The sequence below is a fragment of the Hippoglossus hippoglossus genome, chromosome 17, assembly GCF_009819705.1.
Source record: "Hippoglossus hippoglossus isolate fHipHip1 chromosome 17, fHipHip1.pri, whole genome shotgun sequence".
Classification (NCBI taxonomy): Eukaryota; Metazoa; Chordata; class Actinopteri; order Pleuronectiformes; family Pleuronectidae; genus Hippoglossus; species Hippoglossus hippoglossus.
The window spans coordinates 22,192,270-22,204,946 of NC_047167.1; the positions used below are offsets into that span (position 1 = coordinate 22,192,270).

The 12,677-nt window shown below is 45.5% G+C and overlaps 1 protein-coding gene across 6 annotated transcripts in view; it reads right to left on the reverse strand.

Annotated features, from left to right (window-relative positions):
* LOC117778717 (partitioning defective 3 homolog) overlaps positions 1–12,677 on the reverse strand; it is a 198,154-nt gene that overhangs the window by 73,182 nt on the left and 112,295 nt on the right. For 5 of the 6 annotated variants that reach the window (XR_004616833.1, XM_034614475.1, XM_034614476.1 and 2 more), the window contains 3 exons: positions 8,817–9,005; positions 7,769–7,939; positions 4,147–4,297 (listed from right to left, as the gene is read on the reverse strand). Coding sequence is in view for 5 of the 6 variants with exons in the window: in XM_034614475.1 (XP_034470366.1) it covers positions 4,147–4,297; positions 7,769–7,939; positions 8,817–9,005 (511 nt within the window). In the remaining variant the exon portion in view is untranslated. The remainder of the gene's footprint in view (positions 1–4,146; positions 4,298–7,768; positions 7,940–8,816; positions 9,006–12,677) is intronic. The other variant, XM_034614473.1, reaches the window with a different exon arrangement.

A 12,677-nucleotide genomic window follows, 5' to 3' on the forward strand; every position in this document is an offset into this window, starting at 1 on the left:
GTGTGTGTGCGCGCGCTCTGTTCTGTCCTCTCCTGCTGTGTGTTTGTTATTCGCTGTGATTTAAGGTGGGTGTAGCATGGTCACCTCTCTCTATGACCACACACACACACACACACACACACACACACACAGTCAGTCAGTCACAGACAGACACACACACACACACACACACACACACACACACACACACACACACACACACACACACACACACACACACACACACACACACACACACACACACACACACACACACACACACACACACACACACACACACACACATCCACTTAATCCCATTTCCCTAAGCAGTCCAATGCGCAACACTGAGAATCCCATCAATGTCACAGTTTGAATCACTGCAGTACAATCAACTGGCAGCGAGTGAGTAGAAAACCAATGAATCTGTCAGCTCAGTCGCCCGGTGAAGAGAGAGAGAGAGAGAAACAGCCTCTTTGTCTTAGTGCCAGCCGTCCTGCCGGAGAGAACAATACCACTGGCATGTGGACGGAGCGCGCTGCCAGCGTCACCTGGAAATCAAACCAATAAACACGCATTATGTTTCCCAGCGGCTGTAATAATTTCTCGCTGAGCTGCATGCGGAACAGTACGTGGCATTTCATCTGAGGTGCTGCAGGAGAGAGATGCTTTCTGTGGAAAACGCCTGAACACTCGAGGGCAGAGGGGCAACACACGGGCAGGCGGGTGGGGGGGGGGGTTCTGGATGAAAATGGAGATAGGAGGAGGTGAGAATAACACGGAGGAGTTTTTCTTCCCCCCCCCCATCTCTTTTAATTTCGTCTTGCCTCGCTCTCTATTTGCATAATTAGTAAGGAGGTTACTGCCAGGGGTGCTGGGCCTTGGAAGCCACTGGCCTGGAGGAATAATTAAGTCACTCTCTTATCGCCGCCATCTTCAGGGCGCAGAAAGCCGGCGAGTGATCCTGAGAGCGTGCACGGGCCAAAAAAACCAGAGCCGATATGTTCTGAATGGGAACGATGTTGTTTTCCAAGAAAGCCTAATGCATGATTTATGTTTCATGGCACTCTCCCCTCACGACGAATGAACAGGCCTTTTTCTGAGCAACTGCGAAACCCCCCCCCACTACCACCACCACCGCGCCCCGAGCTCACGAAACAACTTTATTTATTCAAGGGAAGTTTGCTGAGCTCCGCTTTCGTATTCACACACGTTCACATCTGGGAGCTGCCAAGTCTGCACAGACGTTGGCTTCTGAGCGGCAGCAGCTGAGAGTCGGGGGGGGGGGGGTCTGTGCATTCAGACCAGACACAACACCGCCGCCGATGGTGAATCCCCAGATTTATGTTAATGCACGGGAGAGAGAGTTCCGTGTGGAAACAGTAAATTAGCTCGTGCGTTCGTCTGCAGGGATTTGAACTCGAGACCACACGTGTCGAGAGTTACGAACCATTCAGCTGCTCTGTGGCTATAAACACTGACACTGCTCCAAGCATAAGTCAGGCTCACCCAAATGTAGGAGTTGGTTCTGCCACATTAAACACAAAGAATCCAATGTTTGTGTTTAATTTGTATTTATTATAACCCTCGTGGTGTCTAGACAAGCAGAGAGTTTTGGGTTTTCCACTGTCCCCGTTTGGAGATCTCTGACAATCAGAATCAATTCAGCTCGGTTTGTGTCGACTAAAGAAACCTGTGGTGTCATTGTTCGTTCTATAACATCCTTATTGTTTAAACCCTTGTCTGTCAAACCGATTTTCTCAATCTGAAGTTCCTCAGATAACAAATAACTACACAAGGGATCGGTTAAAAAAAAAAACCCTGGTTTTTAATTCCCTTTCAGTTGCTTCCTTCATGTCTCATCTTTCAACTGGGGAACTCAATGAAAGACGGATATTTTGGTTTTTAATGTATAAAACAGCTTTAAAGACTCAAGTCGAGTTTGCACGCGGAGGGAAGCACCAGTTTCTGAGCTTTGACCCACGTGACCTTTTATCCTGCGTTTAGCTGAACAGTGACAAATCAAACTTTAATCCTCTCCCTACCTGTCCAATCTCACGCTGACACAAAACCTGAAGAGCAATTTACTGAAAAAGAGTAAAAACGTACTTCGATTTATCTCTGTGTCGGGCCTCACACATGGAAAACTGATTCTGAGAAAACCGGGAGGGAGGAAGATCCCCAAAAATATTTGACACGACTAACTGACGCTGGAATTTCAGGAGAAAAAAGGAAGTGGTCCACCGGGCTGATTAAGTGTTTAATAAGCAGAGAAATGTCTCGAGCGTCTGTGATAGTTGGTAATTAGATGGAGCACATCTCCTCCTCAGGCCGACCTCTGAGGTCTCCTGCATCCTGGTGTCCTGTTCTGTTCGGGGAAATATAAGAGGGGAGAGGTTTCCCCCCCCCCGGCCGCGCTGACGTCTTCATCCCTCTGCTCCGTCCAGTTCTGAGGTGAAAACACTCAAAACCCACGTCCGGATGATAAGAAGGCCGCAGGTCGATGACGAGGCACGAGCTGTTGTTTTTTTTTAATCCTCGGAGGTCGAGGGACGGATGTGACTGAACACTGTGCGAGCGCTGAGGCGACATTATCTGTGGCTTAATCCCTCCTGTTGTTACCAGAGCTGATTACGATACTGCACCGAGTTCTGGATGATGTTTAATCTTGAGGATTGAGGGCAGAGGATCAAATACCAAGAACAACTTTGTATTTTGGATATATATACACCTTTATATCATACCTTTACTTTCACCTGACTGATTTATCGACAGGCTGATATGAGCATTTCATAAATATATCGGTATCGCTGTTTATATTTGGTATATTTGGTTGTTGTCTTTACTTTGTTGTCCTGATTCCAACACAATGTTTTGCTTCTTTCCCACTTGAAACTGACTCTTTGCTCTTTTTCCTCTTATCCATCATCAGCAAAACCGCGACTGGTACAAACTAGTCCTTCTTGTGATGCCTGCAAATACCCGAGAATGCTGAAGAGAAGATTACACTGGAATTATTCTGTCCTCTCCACTGGCTTGAAGGATGAAAACATAACTGCCGGTGCTGTTTGCGCTCACTTGAGTGTGTTATTTAGAAACACAGTCATGAATAAGCTGTCCCTCAAACAGTATATGTAGATATTCGGACTCTTAAGATCGTACACGTCCCTTTTCTCTCTCGAGCTTTCACGCACGACGCGTCTGGGAAGAAGCTTAAATGCGATGTTGATTTTCTACAGTCTATCAGAGTGAGTTCGTGCGTTTGCCGGCTTCACACGGCGTAAACTCCTGCAGTTATAAAATCACTGGACCCGCAGATACAGACATCACATAACGTGACAATGAACTCCTCCGTCACCGTAGAGCAGACGCCTGCTGCTTCACCTCTACATCTGCCTGGTGCTTTCACACCCGACCCTGCACGCTCATTAGAAGCCCTCGTTGTTTGTTCAGCGTGGACGAACACAGCCTCCGTCACTCACGACTCACACTTCTCTCTTTGTTTACACCTACAACAGTGCCGGTGTCAACCAATTTGCATGAGAGGAAAACAGAGGTCCCACTCTGGGGTTATGTTGCATTAATTAACGAGGTGGAGTTCGTTTAATTAAAAAAAAAAAAAAAAAAGATGAAAAGTTGGTGCAGCAGCTCTTCCAACTCTTCTTCTGCTTAATTCATTTACATTAGGATCTGCTGTGAAGCTTCTCTTCAGCAGTAACTTGCAGAAACTGAGCAGAGGAGGAGGTCAAAGTGTTTATCTTGAATCGCATGCATCGTCTTGGTATTCTGAGGAATGCAAAGAACAGCGACTGCTGCGGAAATGTACAAACTGAGGAGTTAAACCATCTGTTAAAGAAAACATGAGGCAACTTCAGCTCCCATCCATCAATCACTCAAGTGCTGCACACACACACAGTTCCAAACAAACGCGTGCACGGCTCCCACGCAGATTAAAACATGTTTACTAATCTCTCGCAACACAAACTTATCTCCGAGCAAAGTCAGGTCATCGAGAAAAGCGATGAATGAGCATAGAAAACTAACACAAACATTTAGAATCATCCTGAAGACTCATTTCCACGTCTAATCACAGAAAAGGTTCAGTCAGAAAACAGTCCATCAGGCCAGAAGAGGAACAATTCACAGGGAGAGAGTCGACAGTCGTACCTATTGTGCGCGGCATCATTCCTTGTCGTGGCATCAAGTTGTCATCGAGACCCTCCAGGCCACCGTACAGCGAGTGAGAGATTCTGCGCTCGTGGTCGTCCAGGGAGGTGTTCATGGTCTGCTGGGATCCCAACGGGCTGCCTGGCGTCTCCTGGTTGAAGAAACAAGAGGTGAAATTAAAAATAAACAGTTTCCCTCTCTGGCTACGGGCTGTTTGGTTCCGTGTATCCGAGCTGAATGCTCCAAATGGTTTGAATAGTTGAACCACTTGAGAAGCAAAGAGCAGATTCACGCTCACGAAGAAGAAAGAAAATACTCTAGATCTATACATTAACGGGAAAAAACGTCCAACTGGCACCTCGGAATAAACCGAGGCAGAACTGGCCTTGATGGTATCTGCTGAGCAGTAGTGAACGGACACGAGGGCTACTCCCCATGCTAATGCTAGCCGTGTGATGAATGGGGATGGATTTCCAATAGGCTGTTGAGCCACAGGCAGTTAGCCGTCTTGACATTTCCCCCGAGGACCGTGCGATGACACTCTCTTGTTTGCTGGACAAATAGACCGTTTGCTGGCCCCGTCATCCCTAAACATCCACTGCCTGCGTTGGCTCTCCTTGTTTGTCCATTGGATCGTTGGGTGTATTGATTTCGCTACGGTTTCTGCATTTATTACCGGAGACGATGACAGCCCTCGCCATAGAGATAACCATCATCGCCAGCGCAGCGTGACGAGCGATAACGGCATCGCATTCGGGTCAATATCGGAGCCAAATTACCCCAATCAATGACTGTAACTAGTGAGGCTGGGATTTCGATTTTGGCAGAAAGGTCTTTGCCCAATGATCCTCTCAGCTCCCGAGATGCTCGAGGTGCTGGAACTACCGAGGACGACTCGACTCTGATGTAAACAAGTAAGTGCCGTTCACGGGAGAGGACAGGAAGTGGACACGTGAGGAGGAAGTGGACTTCAGATTAGACGACAGAAACCAAAAAAACATTATGCTTAGAATTGTTTTAAAAGAGTTTGGGTATTATATTCACACACGTGTGGACAGTGCTGTGACATCATTCAGACAATATCAGGAAGAACATATTCTTTTCCTTTCTTTTTTCGAAGATGAGGATGCACTAATGAGCTCAATATTTCTAAAACCATGGCAACAGCCGTGGGGATGATCGAAGATTTTGAATAAACTAAAAGTCTAATTTGCAAATGAACTGGTGATTACAGCTTTTGATTAAACGAAATTTCTCCTCTCTGAATTGTAGTTTAATAAACAAGTGATATAAACTGAAAATACTGGAACTAAAACCAGCAAATTGAAAACTGAGATAGTTAGTTTTGCACCAGACATAAATCATATCTTAAATATAGCATTGTACACATTTTATTCTAATTTCAAAGTGTTCAATTATTCCTTTCTTGCAGAAATAATTCCATTGATTCATAGTAACTGAACAAACACAACAAGTCTACCACAGAAACAAACTTATTTCTAAAGTGGCCATATGGCGCCGTGGCTGTTGGCGTGCGGCTTCTCCTGACTTTAAACGAGACACAGCAGTTAATGGATCGGCCAGCTGACGGGTCGGGGTGAGACGGCTCAGTAACAGTCGAGGGGGTTCGCCATACTGCGGGCGCATCGACAAATCACACGGCAGCTCATTGCATATTCAGGGCGATAATTGAGCTCCGGGAAGGTCTCGATCCCATCAGGTGCCAGTGATCAGGAAGTCAGCTGCTCGGGGGTTCGGCCGTGTTTCTGTGGGGACGCAGGAAGGAGCTGCAGCGTCTGGGCTTGTGATTTATGCAAAGGCAAATATTTCAGATTGATTTGAGACACAGGGAGGAAAGTAAATACAGGATTATTTGATCTCATGTGTCAGTAAATGTCAAAATGAGTCAGAGCTTTCAACCTATAGCAATCAGATATTATTTGATTTTAACTGGTGGCTGATGGACAGCTGGTTATGAGGTATTAACAATCTGGGGGGGACTCTATAGGGACTTTATAAATCAGCTCTGAGCCACATCTCGGAGTGTGAGTGCATTAGATTGTTGTTTCCCTTCTCTCTGAGTGTCTTGGACACTATTTCTTATAAATAGCCAGACACTTTGACAGCCTCAGGCCAAGCCTCCGGCTCTGCATGTGAAGCAGAGATTGACGAGACTCCCAGAGCTCAAACTGTATTCATCCACCGTGCTCTCTGTGAAGTCTCACTGCCATGACATGTCCACGATACACACACATCCACACAGGGTATCTGTTTACAAACCAACACACTGCGAGATCCCTGAATATAAATGCATACATGCATAAGCTGGATGTACAAAAACACAAACTACACACACATGGGGGCAGACACAGAGATGTGTGCACGTACACACACACACACACACACACACAGACACACACAGAAACACAAAACACAGCTCCAGGCTTAGCCTCTGCTTTCAATTACCAGACGGGCCGAGGGGAAATCAAAACTTTGACACACCAGGTTGGAAAAGGAGAGCGAGGGAGCCAGGCGATGCCAGAGGCATGCACGTGCACGCGGACGTGCACGCGCCTGCACACCAACACACAGCGGCGGTGCACAAAGACTCAGCCTCAGCTTTCAAGCAGGCGACAGGCCAAGGTGTACAGAGAATGTAAAAACATGACATTGAGGAGAGGGAAAAAAGTTGTGCAGCTCAGTTCGCAGCCATGTTTTGATTCTTCTCCTCCAGCTGCCTCGAGGGAGGAGGGTGTGTGGGAGGGGTCGCTGAACTACTGTGACCCGACTACTTATTTTTATCTCATGAAACGATTCATTGCCGCTCTAAAGGCATTTCCCAGTGGTTTTTTTGTTTGATATTGTATTTGAGATGTGGCTCCTGACAGCAGCAGTGTCACAGGACTTTAATTCATCTGCATGAAAGCAAAACACGGGAAATTTGATTAAAACCACTTTGATCATGAAAGGGTCAGAAACAAACCAAATCCTGAGTGTTATTAAATTAAATGTGTCACATCTGTAGTGGAAGTAATAAAAGACGTCCACATCACCCGTGTTAAACTCTCAAGCTTTGTAGAGTGAAACAAAACTACAATCTGGATTTCACCCAGTTTCCTTTTCTTAATAGTGAGAAATTGAATCTTTTAGGGATTTAGTTCTAGTGTTTTGGCGCAGGAGTAGGAACAGGAAGGTGGAATCCTGGTTCAAATCCCAGCTGAACACGTTAAAAACACCCTGAACATTAACGGTGAATGAACGTCTCAATACCTAATGTTGACAAGTCCGTATGTTGACATGTCCGCCTTCCAGTTTCTCCACTGGAGTTGCTGGGGGGGTCAACAGTTAACTCCGGAGCGCGGCGGCGGTAATGTGCGGCTCGGAGGCGCGAATGTGTAAGTGTGAAGCAGGCGGCTGCTGGAAAAGGTCATGTGTGCTCAGTCGGGGCAAATAAAAGAATAAATCATTTATGTTTATGTGCTGAAACAGTTCCACACTGCGCTTTCTGTGATAGATGAAGAAAAACGGCTTCAGATTCGTATTAACTTCATATTAATCACATAGTCATCTGGTAACTATAAACTCTGGATCAATCCAATCCGTCTTTCCGCTCGTCTCTCACCTCGTTTCTTTTGGCCACTCGTCGGGCCACGATGAGCTGGATCATCCCTCGCTTGTTGCCTTCCGTCGACATGGACTTGCGCAGCGTCTCCATGGCGTCCTGGTTGGTTTTGGCCAACAGCGACTCACTATTGACAGCGATCAACTGGTCGTTCACGCGAAGCCGCCCGTCCTGTCGGTGGATTAAGAGATGAGACACAATAAAAGACAGTTTTGAGTTTTTCTTCAACTACCAAATGGTGCATGCTGGGTAATTATTTAAAAAAAAGGCATCAGCCATAGCTCGAACTTAACAACAAGTTTTATCTGATCCGAACTTGCTGTGTCTCCTGTTTCTATTCATGATCCAATCTCTGACGGAGAAGAGCTTTTAGGTCCATTATCATGTGCTGTCAACACAAGCTGGAAAACAATCAGGTTGAATTCAGCTCTTTAGACGACCACAGAGAATAAAGCACTTTGTGCTCACAGATGTTATCACACAGTCTCGTCTCAGACGCTGACAAACAGAAAAAGTTGTTTTACTTCACTTTCCCTGTTCGGAGTCGTGATCACATGATGTTACATCATATATCTGCTACGGTCTAACCTGAGATTTTGACAATTTAAAGGAACATGTTGTTTAAAGGAGACACTCAAGCTCATATTCAAGTTGATCATATTAACTTGTGTTATTACTGTAAAAGGTTTTCATGTTGTAATGTTCAGAAAACATCTCTCTCCTCAGACTGTCCATCGCTGCAGCTCCTCTCTTCAGCCTCTGTCTCAAACACTTGGTTTTAGCTCCTGTCTCTTTAAGACCCCCCCGATAAAACCCTGTCTGCTCTGATTGGCCTGCTGGACGACTCACGATCCTTTATCTGTCATTTGTGCATTTTAAATTTGCATAACTTTAACATTCTCCAAAAACGTATCTAACACACTAGAGGAAAGAACTAAAGCATCATACGTCTCCTTTAAGAGATTCTTCAATCCTTGAATAAACAGATGTCCCCTTTTTAAACCTCTCCACTCAGACCTTTAATTAATCACAGCACAGGGGGTCTTACCTTACAGGCGGCCCCCCCGTTGATGATGGATTTGACAAAGATGCCCAGGTCAGCGTGGTTCTCCTTGGAGCGGTTGCCTTTGACGCTGACGCCCAGACCTGCTGAACCCGAGTCGCTGAGGGGGATCTCAAAGGTCAGGAACTCCCTGGTCCCATCTGGAGTCAGGACCAGTTCATCCTCCTCCGTCTTCTTCAAAACAGAGACAGATTAAAAACTGAGAAACCAAACAAAGACACACACACACATCTTTCTAGGAACAAGCCCTCACAACCAAACTCAAAAATCTCGAGCTCACATTTAAATTCAATTAAATGCTCATGTGATTAATTATGCAAAAAGCAGGAACATTCACGCATTAATTGCAGCCTGGAGCCGCAAACACAAAAGGCCCCTGGAGCCCCGCGACGCTCTCCCCAGGTTCCTGCGGGTTAGCCAAAGGGCCAAAGTTAAAAGGACATTCATTTGGCCACTTGAGGTTAATGAAAAGTGCTTGCACATAAATTGCAGCAGGGCAGATAGCGGGGCGGTAAATCAGAGCGCCAGCTCATTAGCTGCATCAGATATATTAGTGTTAAACAAAGCAGCACTCCTACGTGTTAAATTAGAAACCCGGAGTTAGCAGGCAGCGACTTGTGTTCTTTAATCAACGCACACTGCTCAGGTTCATCGGGGCCAAAGGTGGATTTACGCTGTTGATAGGGTTTTATTATTGCTCGTCTGGTGTTTAAACTGAAAATAATTAATTTCTATTATCTTTAAAAACTGCAAAACCAGCATGAACGTATCTGTGCAAGTGTAGAAATGCAACTTATCATATTCGTTCCAGAGAAATTATCACAGATATTGTTTCTCTGCAGTTCTTATAATGAATCATTCAGTAAAACATCGAGTCTAAATGGGATTAGATGTTTGTTTAAAGCCTGGTTTACGTTCGCCGTCCCCGTTTTTATAAGCACGCCGTAAATTACATCATTTCTGCCGGTCGTGCATTTCCCCAACTTGTTCGACTTGGCGTTCGCGGCACGTCCAGAGCGACATGGACTGAACTGGAGGAAAGAGTCTGTGTAAAGGTCGGCCTCTGTACGTGCATCTCTATGACCCTTCATTAATGACGGAGCACGGAGATTCTCAGACGGAGAACTATCGGTGAAGACGGTCGACTGCAGGAATCACCGAGCCCGAAGTGAAGTAGTGCCAAACGGTTCTGTTTGTGTTTCTTTCTTTGAAATGTTTTTTGAGTTGTCCTCCAGAAACCTAATGATCACAGAGGGAGGGGATGGACATAGTGATCATCCTCAGTCCGAATTTACCTGAAGAACAAAGTCCACACAACCACACACACGTGGGTTACGATGCCATCGAACAGGAAGTAAACTTCTCACTAACCCTGAACGCAGCAGCTTAATTGACATGTTGAGTGCTCGCTCTTTCTCTCTCTTTGCCTCCACAACAGGTGCTTCTCTCGCTCTCATCCTCTCTCTCCCTCTTTCTCTCTCTCTCCGAGCTCAACAATAAAAAGCTGTTCTCTCTTGCTTGTTATTTGACAGCTGTCCTCTGAATAGACGGCTGCGTGCACGCTCGCCGCCTGGCAATTATTGTGCACGCCTAATGAATTCAATCATCGGGCTCGGTGTCAGCATGTCATTAGCTCCCTTTGTTTGCCGGGAGAGAGATGGAATTGCTCTCGGTAGAACAGAGAGGAGAGAAAGAGGGATGGAGCAAAGTGGGAGAGGAGGAGGAGGAGGGTAAAAGCAGGATATGCAGGGTGAGGAGGAAAGGGAGGGAGCAGAAGGAAGGAAGGAGCATAAAGGACGAGGGAGAATGAGAGGCAGCTCTCTGGGTGTTTCTGAAAGACGTCACTTTACCTGGAATACATTTGTGACATAATTAAAACCAGAGCGGGCAAATTGGATATCAGACAGGATTAACAGAAAGTGTTAATATATTGTAATAAATTCATTTTTTTCTGGAATTAAATCCAAGTCACCAACAATTACTTTGTCATCTTGAACCTGAACTGGTCCCGAGGACGAAAACAGAAGCAGAGAAGAGTCTTGTTACAATAAATCATAACGATGAAACCACTGTAAAGTCATTTCAAGGTCGTGACATGTATTTACTGATACGAGGGATTTGGAGATGAACAATATCTTTAATGAAGCAAAGAATTAAATCAGATTTACACACAAGTCAACGTCTTGTTTTCAAATCCCAAACACTACATTGCAAAGTATTGGTTCAAATGAATTCTTTGATTTAAAAACTGTTTAACACTAAATAGAGATATATACGAACAATTACCAGCAATATTTATATTGTGAGCAAAGAGTTTTCACTACAACGATAAGTAAAAAGCTAAAAAGTCGAACATTAGTTGTAGTTGTACATTGCACCTCCTTGTTTTTAAGCACAATATGTCAGATTCTTTCATTTCTCAGCTGATCACATCACTGAATTTCATACATTCAGCAGCTTCCTGATCCAAAGCCATGATTTACCAGGGGACTTTAACAAGCGACTACATCATTCTATCATCAGTGAAGTGGGATTATATTTAATTAGAAAATGTACTTTGTTTAACGGCGTTGTACGGAACTAATAGACCTGGGAATTTACTGCTAGAAAATAACAAACAGGGTATTTGAGTATTGGACTATTTGCTCAGCCTCGTGCCTTTAAATGTTGCTTTAAAGCACCTGGTGACTGTGTTATATAATTAAATCGTATCATTATTATTAAACGAGAGAGGGAAGAGAGGATTTTAAAAACAAAAACGGGCCGAGGAGGAAGGAGAGAGGAGAGAAAGGTGAGGAAGAAGAGTGATGGGCTGGAGGAGGAGGGTACAGGGACAAATAGAGCGCGGGTGAAGAGGCGAGGAGCCGAGGAGAAAAGGGTGAGAAGAATGCGAGCGTGACAATGACAGAGGGAGCGGGGCGAGCGAGTGTGAATGAGAGGCAGACAGAAAGAGATGAATCCATGTGGAACACAAAAGGAGACAGACACTGCCACCTCTCACTGTACGTCTGTATACCCCCCCCCCTCCTCCTTCTTCTTTCTCCACCTCCAACCTTTTCTTCCACCTGTCTTTTTTTGTTCTTTATAAAAAAAACCTCTGCTCACTTTCTTCCTCTTGTTACCTCCATCTCTCTCTCTGTCTCCCTCCATTCTTTAATATTCCCGTTTGTTTTCTGAGAGCACGTCTGTGCTAAACCCGCTGAATTCGAGGGAGATTTTCGTTTTTCTCTTCGTCACCGAGACGATGTTTGCGCCACTTGAACACTGAGCTCGCTGGAAACCGCAGAGTTGATAAATCTCAAGCTGCTGGCTCTCTGTTTCAGTTTGGACGGGCTTTTTGGAAAACCTAATGCACATTTTTGTAGTTTGCCAACTGGAGGAGGACAAAGAAAGAAATGAGGTTTGGCAGATTCTTGTCACCGATATTTCACCTCGTGTTTCTCTTTCACCCTAAATCAGCTACTTTCACACCTGAAAGTCCAAACCCACATCGGGACCAAGCTTCACATCTTTTGGGCTCAAAGCAAAACTGTTGATTTGATAACATCTGAGAAAGTTGCTGGAGGGGAGGGGGGGTGGAGGGTGGGAGGGGGGGTGGAGGGTGGGGGGGGGGGCACTGGCAAAAGAAAAAAATGGAGGTGAAGAGAAAGAGATGGGGGCAGGGGGGGAGGGAGGGAAAAGGTGAGAGGGAGGCAGTGAAGGGTGTAATTGGTCGAGGGAAGTCGGGCGTGGAGAACATTGTTGGCTGCCAACTGTGGCACAATCCATCTCTTCTAATTCATACTCTGCCTCTCTCTCCCTACTCCTCCCTTACTTACTATCACTTCATTTATCTCCCCCCCGCTC